Source organism: Struthio camelus, chromosome 6, assembly GCF_040807025.1.
Source record: "Struthio camelus isolate bStrCam1 chromosome 6, bStrCam1.hap1, whole genome shotgun sequence".
Taxonomy (NCBI): domain Eukaryota; kingdom Metazoa; phylum Chordata; class Aves; order Struthioniformes; family Struthionidae; genus Struthio; species Struthio camelus.
Genome location: NC_090947.1, coordinates 10325449 through 10345445, shown reverse-complemented (window position 1 = coordinate 10345445; position 19997 = coordinate 10325449). Strand labels below are relative to the sequence as shown.

At 43.3% G+C, this 19997-nt stretch overlaps 1 protein-coding gene across 1 annotated transcript; it reads right to left on the bottom strand.

Annotated features, from left to right (window-relative positions):
• Nucleotides 1-794: 794 nt before the first annotated feature.
• Nucleotides 795-11377, bottom strand: FLACC1 (flagellum associated containing coiled-coil domains 1). The gene is made up of 9 exons (XM_009684252.2): nucleotides 11349-11377; nucleotides 9713-9810; nucleotides 8815-8867; nucleotides 8232-8331; nucleotides 7544-7647; nucleotides 6251-6313; nucleotides 5148-5237; nucleotides 3896-4005; nucleotides 795-945 (listed from the first exon to the last, which is right to left on the bottom strand). Exons 1-9 carry the CDS (start codon nucleotides 11375-11377, stop codon nucleotides 795-797), a joined length of 798 nt encoding a protein of 265 aa, XP_009682547.2.
• Between the last annotated feature and the right edge of the window lie 8620 nt (nucleotides 11378-19997).

Below are 19997 nucleotides of genomic sequence, written 5' to 3'. Positions count from 1 at the left end.
CCACACTGCTGCTTCTTTAGTAAGCTATTTTTCCAAAAGTGATTGCATGCATTTCCAAATTTAGAGCGACAACTGTTACAAAGCCTTGTGTATTTTATGCTTAGCTTTTGCAAAATAAAGGGGGAGCGTTGCAAATGTTATTTCCCCATTCATTTAATTAATTAATTTTGGCCTGACTATAAGGTAGAAGTTGTAGTCTGAGAATACCCAAGACTTAGTAATCAGAAACATAGACCACTCTCCCTCAGCACAGCCTGACAGCACCACAAACCTGAACTGCTTATCTTAGCAACAGAGATGCTTGCGTTTTTATCAGAGATGCAGCACAGGATGCACCAGCTCACATGAGTGGGTTTTTTTGGTTACTTTTTTCCCCCCCTTTAGCTCATTCAGTTTTAGAGTCTCAGTACCTCTCAAGGCAAAGTCAAGTGCTTATCCTCCAATATCCTCAGCAGGATGTGGCGGTGCTCTGTATTTCAGAGTATCCTCCTCCTATCGCAGTCTTAACCTGCAACTCCATTGTTAAGTGCAGCTTCATGCCTGAAGATGGCCTGCTGCCCTGTGTTCACTTAACCTTGCTGGCCTTCAGCGCTCAGTTATAGGCGTAACAAAAGAAGAATTTGCTAGATAAGTGACCAGCTCCTCAAAAACATTTTTGTGGGATCTATCTCCTGTGATGATTAGTATGCACTACAGAACTGAGAGTGATGCAAGCTCTGAGTAGAAGGTAAAGCTTTGTTAGGCTCCAATGTTTTACTCCTCTTATTATGTTTTTAAATGAGCCGTACATTCTGTTACAATTGCATTACAGATTTCAGCATTAGCAAAGATGGTACCAATGTAGGTGATGACTTAGCTGAACAGATTAGGTCTTCGCTACAGCCTAAAATCCTTCCCTGGACTCTTTTGCCGAATACTTCTTCGCTCTTTTCTATCAGCTTGTGTCTGTGAAGATAAAGACAAAGAGATTGTTGACTGTGAAAGTGATTAGAATCTTAATAGATGGCAGAGGCAGCAAGTGGTTACAGAAGGAGGCAAAGCTGTGCTTTCAAATTCCAGGAGCACTTTTCCTAGCTACAGGTTGATGTTTGCTTACAAATTTACCATGAAACCAATGGGAGTTGAGCTGAAGCAAGGGCAGAAAGATGTCTGTATATACGCTATTTCTTGGACGTTGCCAGAAATGGACAATCCAGGTGAAACCAACACATTTTTACTTTACTTGAGTACTGAATAGAACTCTTAAGCAAAGAGGCATAACATTGCACAGGCAATAACAACTAACGCAGCCTGGTTTACTGTGGATTTACACCCTAGTTCCTCTCGTTCCATACATACTTCTCAGCACTGTTACCTCTTTCGGTCACCTATGTTTTCCAGCAATTTTCAGTTCTCTGTGCACACCCTGGGCTCTCTTCCTTCTGCCACTGCACTAACTACCCAGGCTGCCACACTGCTGATTAGCCAAGCAGTGATTAGAAGTACTGAACGCACATAGTTCCCTTTCCATTCAGAGGGAGGCTTTTGAGGCTTTTTTTTTTTTTTTTTTTTTTTTTTAAGTCTGTACTTTTGACAAATTTTAAGTGTGCCAGGAGATTCCCAAGTCAGAGTGTAAGTGACAGCATGCTTGCATAGAAAACTTTTTCCTTTAGGAATACTAACAACAACAACAAAAAAGTACACTATAGGTAGTTGGCTACCCTGAAGGAGCTACTTTCCTCAAGGCTTCTGGTATGAACTTTTGGGAGATTTTTTTTTTTTTTTCCAAGCAGGATTAATGCATGCCATAAACAAGGCTGTATTAGGAATCGCCTCATATAATCAATTATGAGTCTGATTAGGAATTCTTCATCAATTAGCAATCTAATCTGTCAATTATGATTCTCGTTCATATATAGTCTTCTCATATAAAGCAACTGATATCTGGCCAATTGGCAATAACCCCTCACAACTCCACAGGACAGCCACGTTCAGTCACATGAAGAAAGCGGGCAGTTCTGGCTCACGCTGACTTGCGGTGTCACACAGAATCACAGAATGGTTTAGGTTGGAAGGGGCCTCTGGAGATCGTCTAGTCCAACCGCCCTGCTCAAGCAGGGTCCTCTAGAGCACATTGCCCAGGATCGTGTCCAGGCGGGTTTTGAATATCTCCAGGGAAGGAGACTCCACTACCTCTCTGGGCAACCTGTTCCAATGCTCTGTCACCCTCCCAGGAAAGAAGTTTTTTCTCAGGTTTAGATGGAACTGCCTGGGGTTCAGTTTGTGCCCGTTGCCTCTTGTCCTGCTGCTGGGCACCACGGAGAAGAGACTGGCCTCATCCTCTTGATATCCCCCCCACCCCCCTTTCAGATACTTGTACACATTGATGAGCTCGTCTCTCAGTCTTCTCTTCTCCAGGCTGGCCAGGCCCAGCTCTCTCAGCCTTTCTTCAGAGGAGAAGATGCTCCAGTCCCCTCATCCTCTTTGTAGCCCTCTGCTGCACTCTCTCCAGTAGCACCATGTCTCTCTTGTACTGGGGAGCCCAGAATTGGACGCAGTACTCCAGAGGCGGCCTCACCAGGGCTGAGGAGAGGGGCAGGATCACCTCCCTCCACCTGCTGGCAACACTCTGCCTAATGAAACCCAGGATCCCCTTGGCCTTCTTGGCCACAAGGGCACATTGCTGCCTCATGCTTCACTTGCTGTCCACCAGGACTCCCAGGGCCTTCTCGGCAGAGCTGCCTTCCAGCAGGTCAGCCCCCAGCCTGTCCTGCTGCATGAGGTTAGTCCTCCCTAGGTGCAGGACCCTGCACTTGCCTTGTTGAACTTCATGAGGTTCCTCTCGGCCCAGCTCTCCAGCCTGTCCAGGTCCCTCTGAATGGCAGCACAGTCTTCTGGTGTGTCAGCCACTCCCCCCAGTTTAGTATCATCATCAGCAAACTTGCTGAGGGTGCACTCTGTCCCTTCCTCCAGGTCATTGATGAATACATTGAACAAGACTGGACCCAGGACTGACCCCTGGGGGACACCGCTAGCTACAGGCCTCCAACTAGACTCCACACCACTGACCACAACCCTCTGAGCTCGGCCATCCAGCCAGTTCTCAGTCCACCTCACCGTCCACTCATCTAACCCGCACTTCCTGAGTTTCCATACAGGATGTGATGGGAGACAGTGTCAAAAGCCTTGCTGAACTCCAGGTAGACAGCATCCACTGCTCTCCCCTCATCTACCCAACCAGTCATTCCATCATAGCATGACGTCCCTCCTCTTCAGTAATTGAACAGGAAGGATGTCACTGCTAAAAAAAAAAAAAAAAAAAAAAAAATCAACAGGTAGATAGTACCAGCAATAGAACAGGATAAAGGGAATAGTGGTTATGAAATTTAAAAAACAAAAAAAAATCTTGGCAAAACATTAAAATTATTTACGCAAAACACTAAATAGCAAGTGTTATGAACAAAGCTAACCCCCCCCCCCCCAAAAAAAAAAAAAAGGAATCTTTCAGGACCATAGACCTGACTGTAGCTAATAAATGTAATAGGCTAAGCTTCTAGAGGAAAAGGGAAACCACCTCTACGTCTAGTGCTCCTGATCAGATGGCAAAAGCATAAAAGCTACATGTCAGTCATTTATCAGTCTTCAAAGGGCCTGTGCATGCTGCTGGGATGCTGTATCATACAGTCACAGCTACACACACACACACACACACACACACACACACACACACACACACACATGCGCACCTTCCGTTGTGATGGGGTGACAGGCCCCATACAACAGGGAGCAGCATACAGATGTAGATGGGACAGAACACACATAGGAAGATAAAAATAAGCTAACGTTACAATAGGCTAACTTTATACTGGCTCTAATTGTTCTCAGTTATTTCTTTGCACACTAATTCTGCACCTACCTCAGGCTAACATTTTCATCATGAAGAGAAGCTGCAGTTATCTGATGTTTTTCTTCAACTGATGCAATTCTCTGCTCGATACTTCTCTCCAGCAGTAGATTTTTTGTTTTCTTGGGAGGAGGAGAAAGACAGTTAGTTTTCTTCCTTGCAAACCTGAACAACGTCACAACTAGAAAATATAAGACAGCAGCAGCAAATGGCAGAACTTGGCTGATGGCAGACAAATTTTACCAAATGCAGTTAGTCCTCCCCAGCCTCCACTGGTCCATTTTTCCAATTTTAGAGGAGCAGAGTGCTAGAACTATCAAAAGGGAATAGGTTGCAATAGCCTAAATTTCACCGCAAGTTGGGACACCTGTTTAGCCTCTCATATGCACTTACAGTTAACACCATAGTAATGCTCTGCCAGGTAGAATACCACGATCTCTTATGCCAACATACAACTTTCTAATAAGTAGTGGGAGGACAGAGTGCAGTTACAAGCTGACAGCCTATCCTCCCTTTGGCAGACTTCTCTGAGGAAATCACCTTATTGGCAATAAAATAAATGTGCTACGCATTGAAACAGAAAAAGAGATGTACAGGGAAATGCAGAGCCTCTCACATGTGCAGAATGGGGTCAATCCTACAGGAAGCAAATGTTTGCATTGCAACAACACCCAAAATTTCCAGGAACTGGATAAACGTTGTTATGCTGCGTGCTGTAGTATCTGCAAACTTCACAGGAGGAGTGCGCTCAGATATTTTTCCAAGAGTTATGAGCCACAGGTAAAAGAGTAGGGAGCCTTAAAATATAAAGCAGATGGTAGGCATCAACTAACAAAGTTACAATCCCCTTAAAATTAACAAGGGTTTTTATGCAACTCCCACCTTTTCAGACATCCTTTCTAGTTCTGTAGATTTCTGTCTTTGGCCACCTGCTATGGCCAGCCTTGATTCCCTGCTAACCTGGTGAGTGCAGGCTCATTCCTTTCCCAGCCTGGCCTTGTCAGAGTGACCGTGAACCCACACTGGCTTAGTTAGTTAAAGAAAGAGCAGCAAAATTGACACATCAGATAAACGGAACAACGATTAAGGTCTCAGGTGCCAGCATGCAACTTGCCTTCAATAGGAAAGGTATTTTACACTAAAATTTAAAAGTATGAGCATCACAGAAGCTTCCCTCACAGTCCAAAGACAGGAGTGCAGCCTCTGCAAATGCCTTTGTGCCTTTGGCCAGTTGCCACAGGGTGATCTCACATGCTCTCCCCACCTCTCTTTGAAGCTCATTCTGGGCATCCTGCAGCCTGGTCATGACAGCTTCAAGTGTCTCTTCTTTCTCCTTGAGACCTGCCTCCAGCTGCTGCAACAAATCATTTAGCCAGTCACAGGGTGACAGTGTTCCAGCCACGCATCTCGCCACTGCCTCTTACTGCCCTGGCCCGCCTCCGCTGTCCTCCCCATTGCTCTCCCAGGCCCCGTGAGGTCACACTGCAGGAACCAGTGGCACATGCTCAGCCCAGCAAAGTCTGGATTAGCTCCTATTCCTAACAGCACACATCGTCTCCTTTGCTAACTCAGCTATGCAGGAATACAACATAGCTTCCGCTATAAGCGTTTAATTACTCTCACACAGCGCAGCAAGTGCTGAATGTCTTGGCTCACAGTGGCTGACTCAAGGAGACAGCCCTTCCTGGAAGAGAAGGCATGAGACTGCTCTTCCTTTTACTGATGGACTGGGGAAGTCCAGCTTCAAGTTACAGGCAGGGATCTGGCCTGTTGAAGGCATGCACTAAGCTACTGGATTCTTCAGGAAAACCTAACTATGCTGCTCATTCTTCAGCCTGGCTGGCTGGGCTCTGCCTGTATCCAGCCAGAATAATGCAGTTTCAGGCTCACTATTTCAGGTGCTGTAACGATGTCATTTCTGTGCTGCTGAATGTTATTTTGGCCATGGAGTAAAACTTTTTTTTCTTTTTTTTTGGAAGAGATGTTCTAAACCAAGTAGCACCAGATTATTTTATTACAGCAGTGCATGTGGTAAGGGACCTGACGATGCTGTAGCATGATGTGTTCAAAGATAACTCATGCTCAAGGTCGCTAGAAAGAAATCCATTCAAGCAAAAAATCCATTTTTGGCCTGCAGTTGCTGTCTAAGGCCTGGGCACGTTAAGAGCTCTAGGGCACCTTGCCCTGCCTCCCTGCCTGGGAAGTTCAAGTCTGAAAGCACGTTACCCAGTATCGCATGGTTACACGCACACATGTGCACGCGGACACACGCACTTCAAGCCAAATATCTGCTAGCCAACTGCTAAGGGTGCACCACTAGCATCCACACTACAGAGGTTCTGTCTCTGCTTCCACAACCAAACTTGCCTCTCTGCACTTCTGCAACTCTGCTATTTTCTCCAAGTCTTCTTCGTGCTGTTTCATAAACGCCTGGAAAAAAACAGAGTTGGGCAAAACTTGGGTTCAGTATTCCCACATGAAGCCATCTGCTATCAACCACACAAAAATCAAGGCATTGAGCAGACTGCTTGTCACTCTCAGTAACAGCAATGTAGAGCACGTTTGACACTTTCTGCACTCCCTGGGATTTAAAACCAGCCTGACCAAAAAAAACCCAAAAAACAACCACACAGAGCCGCACTTCAGGCGTTTGATAGCAGCTCCAAGTGCGGCAAAAGGCCAGAGTTCCAGATAGTGGCTTAATGCAGACAGAAAGACAAAACGCTCTCATCAGAAATCGCTAAGGCAGGCACATTGTGAAGGCAACAGACATTAATCTGGCAGTGCCCAAGTGGTGGCCATAGAACAGCATTACTGAGTGGGAGCAGAGCCATCAGTGCTGCTGCGTTTGCAGTCCTTGCAGTGCTCCCAGTGGGAGGACAGAGCCTCTATACATCTTTTGAATATGGGGGAATGACAGCTGAGAGTGCCCAGTACCAGTCCAAAAGCACCAACTTCCTCCTGGAGCACCTGCTAGTGCAAACCACACAACAGGCAGACCAGGACCACACGTAGAGATCAGTTACTCTCCCAGCACCAACTTGCTTTGCAAACCTTGTAGAAGCCTTTCTGATTGAAGTACAGGTATGAAATACCATTTCTTCCGCAAATTCTAGTGAATTTGGGTCACAGAGCAGCTGGCAGCACAGAGGTTACCACAGAACAATGTGAGACATCCCTCAGTGAGCTGAGCCACAGGCCCTTGCCTGCACTGGGAAGCCCGAAGTAAGGGCATGCACCAAGTTGCCGGGCAAAGATGACTGCCGGGCAAAGATGACTGCCACTGCATGTGGCAGTCAGTTGCCCATACTTAGTCCCAAGGTTCGAAATCCATGTGCTGGTGCTCCTGCAAAAAGAGGGACAGCCTATGGGAAACTGGCAGGCTCCCAGGAGCCCTTTAGCAGCAGGAACCTGAAGATCAAACACGGGCTTGTAGTTTGTGGACCACGAGCTGAGAAACACTGTCCTCCAGGGACCCCTTCCCTGCTGAACGCTTAAATTGAAGACACAGATTTACACCACTACTGGAAAATAGGAGGGTCTGCAAACAAGCGCATGACACACCACTGACTTGCAACATGCTTAGCACCACTGCATTTCTGGTCATAATTATGGCAAATAGCTTATGCTGTTTTTAAATGCTGACTTATGATTTCTCACCTCTTTCTCTTGCTGGAAACATTTCTCCATTGTAGAGTTTCTGTCTTGAAGAAGCTTTGATAATTCCTGAAGTTCTTTCTCAAATTTATTTGTCAGCATCTGCTCTGTGGAAAGACACACCAAGGTCTCTCAAGTGTTCCCAGTTCTGTGCAGTGAAATCAGACATACGGGGCAATATGGCATTTTATACCAGATTTTCTACTATAACTCTCTACCGCTAATACTTTTGTAGCCCAGTGTAGCATCAAGTGACAGGGAATGAAGACCTAACAAATATTAAGTCCGTCCTATAAGCAGTTGTCACGCCACACACTCATACAGCCTGCATTACTGCCTCCCAAAATAATAATTCCTCTTCTTCCACTGGTATTTCTCCTTTGGGTGGCGACTCTGGTGTAGTCACTGCTAGCCCTTGTGACTGCTATGCGTACTGCGACATGGCACATCTCACTGCTGGGCCACAAGGCGGCTAGCAGGAACACAATGAAAGCACTGCTCTAACCGGTTATGATCTCCTAAATAAGGTTATTCTGCAGGGTTTTCCAGCCCCAGAAAATGTGATGTTTTATATCACTTGTTCCACTTCACTAACCTTGAAGCGAACGTTGTCCTTTGATATCAGTTTGCTGTCCTGACACAGTCTCAGTGGCAACCTGAGGCTGCAGACACAAGCTCCCTCTTTACTTACTTTGCTGTAACAGTGCTCTCTCCCACTCAAGCTTCTCACTTTTCTTCCAGTCTGCCTCTCTTCTAAGCCACTTCTCCTCCATCTCATCAGCAATGCTATTCTACACAAACAGAACCAAACTGAAAGAAAACATGCACGCGTACAGACCCAAGAAACCCTTGAGAACCTCCCACACTAAGCTGCAAATATACCCCATGACATAGCTCTTGCCATTCACAGACTGGAAAACTTTTGATAAGACTGTTCTTAGGAGCAACACTAGAAGCAGTTGTCTTCATTCAGGAGCCTCAAACGTCTATTACTCCTCTCCTTCACTCCGCAGAGGTGAAGGAAAACAGTTAAATGTCGAGTCACCAGCTTCATGACATCCTACTGCCACCTCTGTAAGACAAAGTCTGCTGTGCTGTTTGAAAAGGGTATGTATCCCTCTCCCAGATTTCAGTTGAACCAAAACAAGTCTACAGTGCCTAAGGCTCCCCACTTACTCATGGAATCTATTCATTCACTGCTTTCCTATTAAGCAAAATACAGAATTAAGAGTGTCATCCAATTTCAAAGACCACAGCACAGAAAACACCTTTACCTGGTATACTTGGAATGCATTCTTCAGGTGCCTATATTCTTTCTGCAGTCCCTCTGAGAAAGGAGGTCAGAAATATTTAGTTAACAAGGAAACGCTAACACTCAGAACTTTAGTAACATCTTACTCCATACCTTGCAGGGCAGGTCTATGCTATTTGATTTTATGTTGGTGGTAGAATATACAACTTAGAAGTCAAGTCAATTTCAAGGAGAATCCAAATTTTGATTAAAGGCGACATAAACTCTATTGGAACAGGTGTGCTGCCTGCACATCTCGACCTAAATACATCCAGAAGGAAAGGCAGTCACATCTCAAACAGCTAACTGGTCCTGTCACTATCACTGATCTGGAAGACTTCCTTGACAACCAATGATTAAAAAATAACAAATTAAAATGAGAAACACTGTTGATCCTACCAGCCTTCCCCAGAAGTCAGTATCTTTCTAAGGTTACTCACTGCACAAGAGTTCTGCTGAATCTGTGGAAGATCCTGATTCCAGCATACTTAACTCTACCTCATGCCCAGATCTTACTTTAAACCTAGCTCAGGTCCTAATCAACTATAACAATTTCAATACACTGATGCTTCAAAGAAATGCCATTCTGTTATGTCCAGATCTTTTTCCTTAACCATTTTCCCTCTTCCCACAGTGACAGTGGTGACAGTTTCTTCTCAAATTTTTCTCAGTTTCTAAGCAGAAGAAAGGAAAGTTGTTGTGAGTGTGTTAAAACAGGAAGAACCCTCGCAGACCCTTCTAAAAGTAACTGGTTTCAGATTGGTGCTGTCTTTCTCAGTTCAGAGTCAGGATTGTAGGAACAGATTCTCAGATAATTTAACAACCTAAAATCTTAAGTCTAAACACAATTGCGCAGCATTCTGCGCAAAATCTGCCAATACCCAGTTTTTCTTGTGCAGCTGCTCTCTCAAACTCCAGTGACTTCTGAAAACGTTCTTGCAAGCCAGCAACTTCTAACCCGTGAGCTTCTTGAAGTGAGCTGTGAAAGCAATGTATAAGGAAAACACATACATACAGGTGTACAGCACAACTCTCATCTCTTATCTCATTCTACCACTAATGGCTGCCATGGCAATGTGATCGTGAGGGGGACGCAGCCTAATGCTGGACTTTTATACGTCCAGGAGTTTGTTTGCCATTTTGTTCTCACTTCAAAGCTGAGGGAGATCAGCAATACCTGGTGTGGTCTTGCCTAGGAAGTTTATGCTGTTCTTTCAGTCTGACTCACTGTAGACCACAGAGCAGTCAAAGCATAAAAACGTTCTTTCTTCTCTTCCAGTCTTCACATTACATTCTACGTTTTTAGATTTTTCCAAACACAAACATGTTATAAAACATTGGCCCTACACGGCCAATTAGAAGCTTTGCAGCAGACCTCCTTTTTGGGGGGGAAACAATGTGGTCCAGGTAACCACCTTTCTGTTATCTTTTGTTTGTGACACTTCTCTTCAAAAAGCCAAAAGTTTGGCTATGTGTTTGTTTTCTCTCCGTTTCTAATAACTCATGTGGGATGAGCAGAATTTGGCAATCCTTTAAGTGGGGAGAACTTTTCTTTGTTAGCTTGAAACACATAAGAACTTGTGAGATAAAAACTTGCTATAGGCAGGGATGTTGAATAAAGTCAAGTGTTGGTAGAATTACTTTACCATCGCTTCCTCAAAAAGATACCCACATTTACAAAACACTCAAATTGGTGACAGAGAATCTTTAAAAATCTTCTTATACCATTTCAGGGAGAAAGGGTGAGAAGACAGCACCAGCTTATGGGTTACAGTTAGGTGAGCACAACCGTGGTCAGAGAAGCACATCCTTTTGGAGCAAGACTCCTGCTATGCAGAATTGCCAGGTTGCATTTTCTCATCATCTTTTAACTGGCTGTGGGCAAATCTGACAACACCTTTTCTCCTCAACTGTTAAAGTGGTACCCTGAACAACTCTGTGTTAAAATAAGAGCAAAGGAAAGCATCACAGTGTTTTATGTGATACTAATCCAGGATTATGTGTTTGCAAAAGGAAAAAAAAAACAAAACCAAACCAAAACTCACACCTAGCAGACACACTGCTGCCCCTTTTTATCAAGTCAAGAAAACATGCAGTCCAGGATCTCACAGCCTTTCGTAGTGTTTTTCGGCCCAATGGTGACAGAAATAAATAAATATGTAAAACAAAACAAACAAAAACTCACAAGGCATGGGAATTTACTTCCCAGTATGGAAAAAAAAATTTGTCTGGCCTGATCTCAGAACCAAAATGAGTTTGAATCTCATTACTGTAAACTATGTTAGCTGAAACTTAAGTTTAGGCATTTTTGTCTCATTCTGAACAAACATGAGGAGGCAGAAGTAAGAAACAAGCACTGCCCTCCCTCCCTCCCCCCCCCCCCAAAAAAAAAAAAAACCCACCACACCACATACATAAATCTTTGCTCAACTAACATCTTATTCAAAACCACAAGAGGCTGAGGTTCTGGTTCAGTTCATCCTTGGACTTTCACTTTGCAAATCACAGAATTTGTACCTGATCATACGTTTGTACTCCTTTTGCATCTCCTTGCATTTTTCCTCCCTGTCCTTTTCAAGCTGCAAAGAAGAAATGCTCACTGAGCCACCAGTGAAATAAAACAGAAAGGGTTTTCTGTTTTTCCCATTCATTTGAAAATTTCTGCTCTAAGCACAGCTTCTTTGGATTATCCAAATCTACTCACTGAGAGCTCAATCCAAGAGTTACAGAAACCTTCAAGCAGAGACTCCAACCCACACAAAAAGCTTTATTTGTATTCACTTCTCCATTGTACAAAAATGCTTGTTAAATGCCATCGATCTTGGGAGACTGGCCCAAAAAAAAAATCTTTCTTTTATCAGTGTCAACAACTAAAAAGAAAACAACAAAGCAGCTGAAGGCACTTCCAGGTCTCATCTGTGCAGAAGAATCATTCTGGAATTTTCCAGAATTGGCAAAGTCCCATTGATTTAGGTGGCTTAATTAGGCCTGTTCTGCAGGAAGCTGTTATTTCCCTGTGATGCATGCACATTCTTAGCACAACGGCAACAGCTACCCAGGTACGCTTGTTTCCAACTCTATGCGCTAGTCCCTAGAAAACCCTTCCTTTTCTGGTGGGAACCCAAACAGACTGGGCCTGTGCTCAGCAATCTCTTGCTCTTGATCCTTGGGAAAGGGTCCAAGCTAGTGTTTGAGGCCAAACCAATCCTTTCCCTCTTGCCTGTCTCAATTCAAAGCGACCTTTTTAACCAAGGTGTGGGAAAACAAAGGACTTGCCTGGTTCTGCGAGACCTTATAATCTCTGTGCAATTGCTCTGTCACGTCTGTCATCTCAGTGATCTGTTCTTGCAAGTCAGTGACAATATCTTCCCTGCAAAGATAAACTATCCCCCCATCACACACAGGGTTTCTGCTGGGACCCACTTGTAGCTCCAGAAGGATCCAGCTGGAGATGGAGACCGCAATCCATAGTCACGGTTTAATTATTACATATTCCACACTGCTCTTGCTTTCCATCAAAGGCAGTGAGATGCTAAGAACTTAGAGAGGATGCAGATGATGGAATCAGTACATTTCAGTGAACTGAAGTGAATAATCAGGTCTGAAATTCAGTCATCTGAGGTTGTAATGGTTATAAGTTTTTGGTTCAAATCATAGCAATTTAATCACGATAGACCCAGAATACAACATCTGGACCTGGATTCCCACAAGATTTAGAGACATTCAGCTCAGCACCGTTATTTGAAAACGTGCAGCAGACAAATAGCGATAGTACTAAAGTTGGTTCAGTTGCTTTAAATGGCTGCTGACCAGAAACATACAAATAGCTCTCTCCGTTTAGGATTTTCTGAAATCTTACTTTATGCAAGATTCCGGTTCTAGTTCCTAATCACTAGTTAAAAAGCAGCAGCAAGAACAGTAAGTATCCCATCTTCAAGCTGAAATGATAACACAGCTTGCATGCAGAGCACATTTTGCTGATACTAGGAAAGCAGAGAGCAGTTTTCCAAGCAAAATATTAAACTAGGTGCCTAAAGAAAGAAAAAAAGACAACACAGACTGTATCAATAAAAAAGGGAGCAGGAGTAAAGGATACACTTTTTTTGACTCTGACCCCAGAATCTATAGCTATTAGGTTCTCATTCTTTGCTGGGGCACTGCAAAAGAATAACAGAAGCAATCAACATTAAACGTTTGCAAAAGATATACATTACACCTAAGAATTAAGCCATTGAAGAACTCACTTTCAAACCTTTTTTCGTTTTCACACCTTCACCCCCAGGTGATAGCATACTGGCATGCCTACCCATTGACTTTTGAGCGCAGCACACACACAGAGCAGATGTTAGAAAGATGACATGGAGCCATCAGGAAGATAACATTCCCTACCCGGACTTTATCCCATTTGGGCTTTAGAAGGGAGACCATCATGGCTGGAGAGGTACTACTGACTGTTAAGGCACACTAGCACAGTCCAAATCTGCACCACCAGCCTTGCCATTCTACACTGACAGCTGCAGGGATGCTGCAAGACCTTATCTAAGCTTCATTCAGGCAAGCCAAAGATTGAGCGTGGAGAAGAGGAAGACCCTGGTTTTGTTGCAGGAATTTTGGTGGAATTAATCCTGGTGTACTCAAGGAAAAGGAAAGGGGGGGAAAAAAAATATTGACTGCAGGTTTCCCTTAACTCATAGCAGAATCTGATCTTACCTCTGCTCTGCAGTGGCATAAGTCAGTGGGGTAGGACAAAGCCCCACTGCATTTCAGCCTGCAATTCATCAGAGGAATCTTCCCTGGCTCAAGCTTACCCAGTTTCAAAAGCTTTTTTGTTGTTATGCATGGCCCTAACAGGGACAAGAAGTGGTGCAAGTAGATAGCAGCTGACTCTCAAAAAAAAAAAAAATCCTACTAGACACGCATTTGCAAGTTACCAGAGAGTAATAGGTGAAACTTGTTCATCCACAGATGATAATCTTCTGTCAAAAAATTTATCCTCTAGGATTACAGAGAGATGGTCTTTAGCCCGTATGAACTTGTAGCCAGGTGCAATTTCCACAGCCTTTTCCACAGCCTGGGGAATGAAGAAAGCAAAGCCAGCAGCTAGACCTTTTGAATTCTATGTGCAAGACTTTAGTTATTAATCTTTACTTCAGCAATGGAGAATGTGGATTAATATAAGTAAACATGACATTCCACCTTTAAGCTGGAAATTACATCTAAGCCCTCAAAAAAACATTAGGAAACTCACCATCTTTCTCAGAAGATACCTGTTGCACCTGGGTGACATCACAAGGATTTCTATGCCCTGCTGTTAGACCCCAAGACAAGACCAGTACACATCTCAGCAAGATGGAATATTTTGTGCTAGATCCAGCCTCTACCACAGACTGAATTTCTGAGCCACAAAGATAGTTATTTGATTAATTTGGCTGCTTCTCCCTCATGCTTTGCTAAGGAAGAATGTGAGACTGGATATAGCGATTGCCCAAAGCACCAGCCCTTGTGGATGGCAAGGAGAGGAAGTGCCAAGTGGCAGCACTGGCCTGAGTGATGCTCAAGCCACAAGACATCAGCACAAGTCTGTAGGCAATCATCTTCCATGATCCAAGTAAGAGTACGGCAAACTCCCAAATAACCCAGAACAGATCAAGAGCTTAGAGCTACCACCAGAAACCGCTCAACAGGGAAACAAAATAGGGCACTTCGTGCAATCCACATGCTGTCATTGGAAATGCAGCCGGCGCCACAACCTACGCAAGCTGACATTTATGTACTCATCCCCTCCCCGGGAAGAGAGCTCATTCAGGTAAGAGTATTTTTTCATTCTAGAGCAGACTGCTTTGTGCCAATGCACTCACATGAGAGGCCTCTCTGGTTTGCTGCTGATTGCTGTGCCTCCTGGAGGGGGGTACACCTCTGCAAATGAAAAGGGTTCAGAGTTGAAGACAGTTAGAAGTTAGTTAGTGACTGTAACTGCTTGAACTGTCAGAACCACGAGCCTACTGCTGGTGTGACCAGCCATAGCAGGGGAGCTTTGCAAGGTACTAAGGGTATGATTTGCATTATTTTAATAATTTAATCTATGGGGTTTTGGCCACCAGCGATTCTAAACTAAGCGCAGATGAACGAGGAGAGCATTTCAGTTTGCAAATTAGACCAATTGTGGTGCCGGTGTTTCAACTCCATTCCTCTCTGTCACCAGCTGGATGCCAGTACAGTGATTATTTAGGAAACATGGACTTTTGAGGAGACTGCAAGGGGAGGGAGCTGATCATAAAGCAACAGAGAAGCATGGAAATCTTCAGTGCCACAGCATGCCTGGCACACTGCTGTTAGCATTTAGAGAGCTGACAGCTGGCTGCCCGTGGCTCATAGGCTCTATAACAGAAACCTCCATTTTGCTTTTTTTCTCTTTACTTACTTGTTTCTACATGCAAACACCGAAACTAGTCCTTTCAGATATAACTTTGAATGAGCGAAAATAAAGACAAGCTATAAGATCTCTATGACAGAAAATAAATAAAAAAGGGTCTTGTTGAAGAATTTTGGATTCCTTTTGAGAACCTCTCCCTAGACCGAACTTAACATGGATGGAGGCAGAGATACAGTTGACTTTCGTTGGCTTTTTAAAGCTTACATAAAAGTTGAAGGTTGAATTGTCAGTACAGGGAAGCCATGAATATCATTAAAATAAAACGCTAAATAAGTGTCTAGGTCAAAAATAAAATTAATTCTAAAATAATACAAGCAGCTCACCACACCTGCTTTATTAATTTGTTACATTAAGCTCGAAATTTGCCAAAGGCATTTTTCTACTGGTCATTTTCTAAGGCAGCAAGATGAAAGAAAGGGATTTCAGAACAGTCTTAACTAATTAGTGGGACCCACCTATGAGGACAGAGCCGTTTCCCCACAGCCCTCATGCACGCCAGAGCTCTCGTTTTTAATTGCAGCTGTTTTTCCCTGGCGCTTCACAGGGGTTACAACTCTTATTAGGTATCAAGGGAGGTGTCACAGGATGAAGAGATGCAGCACTTCCACAAGGCAATTATATTTTAAGCAGGGTTCCAGTTACTGAAGGTGACTGAAGCTTTTAAGGAAGGCCATAAGTTGTTGGGGGGATGGAGGGGGTGGGTATAAAATTCCCATTTTTTCAGTGTTTTGTCTTTTATACCGAAGTGTCTCTCCTCTTCAGCAGATACTTACTTGGACATCCTGGAAGGTTTTGCACCAAAGTTATTTTGGCTTTCTTAAGTCCTTAGTGAAGGATACCTGATTTTAAAATAAGCAATAGTTATTTATGTTGCGGAAAGGTCACAGTTCCCAGAAAAAACGCACACTGTTTCCTAATTTTATATTGACAACCTTTTAACCGGCTTCTTTCAAAATCTTTTATAATCTGAACACAGTAACTATAATATAACCTAGATACTTGATCTGACATGATGACGTTAAAAAAAGCTTAAGTCACTGCCCACACGGAGCTTCTGGGGCTCATAACAATCAGGAAGTAAAAGGTACTATCTAAGCTTTCTACAGTTTAGATACAAATTATCACAAACTGAAAAGAGCTGAAAGACAAGATGCTGCATTTTGAGGACAGCACATGTTAAGAACTTAAAAGCCCTCTTCACTCTCTCTCAAATCTGTCTTCCTTACCTTGCTCTGCAATTCTTTGCATCTACCAGAGACTTAATAAATCTCTTACCACTTTTGTTGCAAGGATCCTAGTAAGCACAGTATGCAAAGGGAGTCATGACTGCACACTAGGAACACCGTTCAAAGTGCTGAAAGGCAAGTGAGGAAGATTCAAAGTAAGATCTAGTGTTATGGCTTTGGTGCATAAAATACATCTTCCTCTATTTTCTCACAAAGCCCAGGGCTGTCACAGTATTACACTGAAGGTCTGAAAAACCCCCAACCAACCAAAAAAAAAAAAAACACCAAACAAACAAGCATTGCATATACATCTACAAATCTTATCTGAGTTCTCCCAAGTGCAGTGTATGCATACAAAATTTCTGCAAAATTCCTTCACTCACGCAGCGAAGGATCTATCTAATATGATGTTTTGGGCTTGTCCTTAGGTACAAAGTAATAGAGACTAGTACTTGTCTGTACCATATACACAACTGTAATGTCATCTACTTTACAGATACATCTGATTTGGTATAGACAGGCATATAGACAATGGCATGCATGAATGCACTAAGTGTTTTAGAGGTTCTGCAAGCAGCTTTCCAATGGTCATAAAATAAGCTGCTTTTCATTTACCAATGCAGATGATGGATCAAGGATACAGTTTGACATTATAGCCCAAACAAGAATGAAATAACAATGAGAATACTCTCACTTCTGTAGTTTAATATCTTCCCTTAAACATGACCCTCAGCTGATTTCAAAAAAGCAAGCTGAAAAGGCAGTTCAACTCATTACAAGCAGCAAAGCCTGCTCAGTTCTCCTCTACCCGCCCCTCCCCCCCCCACTGCTCTACAGCTACTGAATACACTGAATACTGAAGTTCACTGGAAGGTTTGTGAGAGCTACAGGTGTCGAGTAAGTAAAAGAAAAGTCTCATCTTCCAATTATTACTGCAATACTAGAAAGAGCAGGTGCCTCTCCCAGCAGGATTCTTACAGGGTCCTCACCGTCAAGTCCTGCCCTGCTGAATCGAAGCAGCTTTTATAACTGATCCCTATAAACAGCTTCAACTTCTTCACTTCCCAGAAGAAGAATCCTGGCAGCATCCAACCTTTTCCCTTAATACATCTGAAATGCCAAGAGCATAGGCTGAAAAAATCCCAATTCTTACACTTCAGGCCACTCTTGTGATGTGGCAGCTGGCTGAACCCCTCGGGCTCAGATGTTCCAGGACAGCAAAGTCTCTCACGAGTCCAACAGGGAAAGAGCAGCTGCTTTTCAGGACCTCTCTTCCCGCAAACTCCTCTTCTCTCCAGCAGCAGCTGGAGGGTTCTCGTCACCGTGGAAACCAGACAGCAACATTTAATCAGCTCCTACTACCCATTCCACTTTAAAGAGAGTCATCGCAACATTTTGCCAGGCTTTCTGAAGGACACAAACACGTTATGTTAGCAGCTGAGAGAATAAGAAGACTAAGTCTTACAGAGAGAATGACATTTCTTAGAACATAAACATCAGCACATTAATATTTATAAACATATATTCTGTCGACATGACAGGTTCTGTATGACCGCAAAAGACACTCTTCTGTTTGGCAAATGATGTAACGCAGCACAGAAGCTGTGCAACTTTGCCCCGATGGCCTGTTCTTATAAATTACAAGGATGCTCTGCTGTCACAGAGACCACGTGTCATGACTACTTCAATCCTCTGCCACTTTGCCAATGCCAGGAGGAGTATGAAACATATTGCTGTTTGTGCCTGAGTGACTTTTACAGAGCAAAAAACTCCACAGAACTTGTATACTGACAACATCAACTTTGTTTTCATATACACCATAAACAGCTTTGATGCAGAAAGAGCACGTGGCCAGGAATCTCAGCTCCGCCAATATCTGAAGTTCCTCAGGTTACACTTAGTCACCTATGGCTATAATGCTTCTCCATCACAGGACAAACACTTCTATAGCATATTAGAAGTTAACCTTAAGAAATGAAAGTTGGTAACACAGGCCTCTGTTCCGAAGACATCAAATAAAAATGCAAACCTGTTAAGTACTTGCATAAATACATTGAATATTAGGCAACAGTGTAAGATATGTACCTGCTAGTGAAGGAAACTCAGCAAACATCTCTTGCAGTGCAGGGGTTGGAGCTGCAGCTTGCCGCTGCATCCTGCCTAACCATTTAGGTGTGTGACAACCACAGAAGGTACTAGAGAGACAATCTCTCTCCTCAGAACGTCCAACTCAAAAGCCTCAAATGAAGCGCTGACCTGAAAAGTCAGCTTTGGTCTGACATGGGCACAAGTCCTTCTCCATCTTCCCATGCCAGAAAAGAAAGCAAGCTAAATAAATACAGGACACCTAAAAACAGAATAACGGTGGTTCTCCGTTCCTTAAGATGCCCTGCACACAGACTATTGGAGGAACCAGTGTCAGTAGTTTACTGTACTAACAAGAGTGAGAACCTCTTAATAGCAAAGCAATGTTGTTCCCAGTCTGCACCAAGGAAGGAATGGAGTGTTTTGGAGAAAATGATCAGAACCTTCCGGCCTGAAAAGCAAGGTCAGGGGCTTGCCTTGCAGGAGGCGTGCACAGCCCCAGGCTGATGTGACTGGCAAGAATTTGGCACCTCTGTGGACAAATTTGAGTGAGACTTTCACAAAGGGAGTATTATTCAAAGGTAAGGACCTTGGTTGCAGTCTCTGCTCCCATCTTATCACAAGCATTAAGGACAGCTGACATAACATCAGCTACTTAGACAGAAAAACAAGAGTGTTGATCTCGCACTTTTCTGTAAAAGCCCAAAACAATCTTCCCTTGGAGGTCAGAAGAAAATATGGAAAATGAAAGAGTGTATGCCTCCAAACAGGAGACCAGAAAATAAAGGCAGGGGGAAAAAAAAAAAAAAAGATGGATACTTATATCTAGCAGAGAAGTCCAATTTTTTTTCTATTTCTTGCTAGTTGTCAGCATAATGCTAAAAGAATATATTAGCTGCTGTAAAGTGACAGGAAAAAAAAGAACAAGTACCAGAAAACATGAACTATTACCACATATTCAAAGTGAGGCTCAAATTCAAATATTCTGTTCAGAGGCTGATGAGCTATTCTTCATTTGAGGAATTTTTCATTCTTAAACAATGGGCTTTTCAAACTGCAGCAGAAACTACTCGATAAATGTTGTTTTCCAATTTTAATCATTGCACATTTATACTGAAATCAAAGTCTGACTGCAGCTTATATTGCGCATTTATACCACTTTTAATTGCTTGGGTATGAGCACAACAGCAAACAGCCTGCTACAGCCTGATCCAGGCTGTGAAAAATACAGTTTTTAATCCATTTCTCAGATAGCTTTTATAGTAGCCAATACATGTGCAGATACCAATTTGCTAAGCTTGTGTACAGTATACCAGTCACAAATTTGTAGCTAATTTTTAAAAAGGCCTAATTTTAGTTTTGTTAAAGAACACTGCAGTATAGAAGACGACATCTGGAACAAACCACACAAGATGACCAATA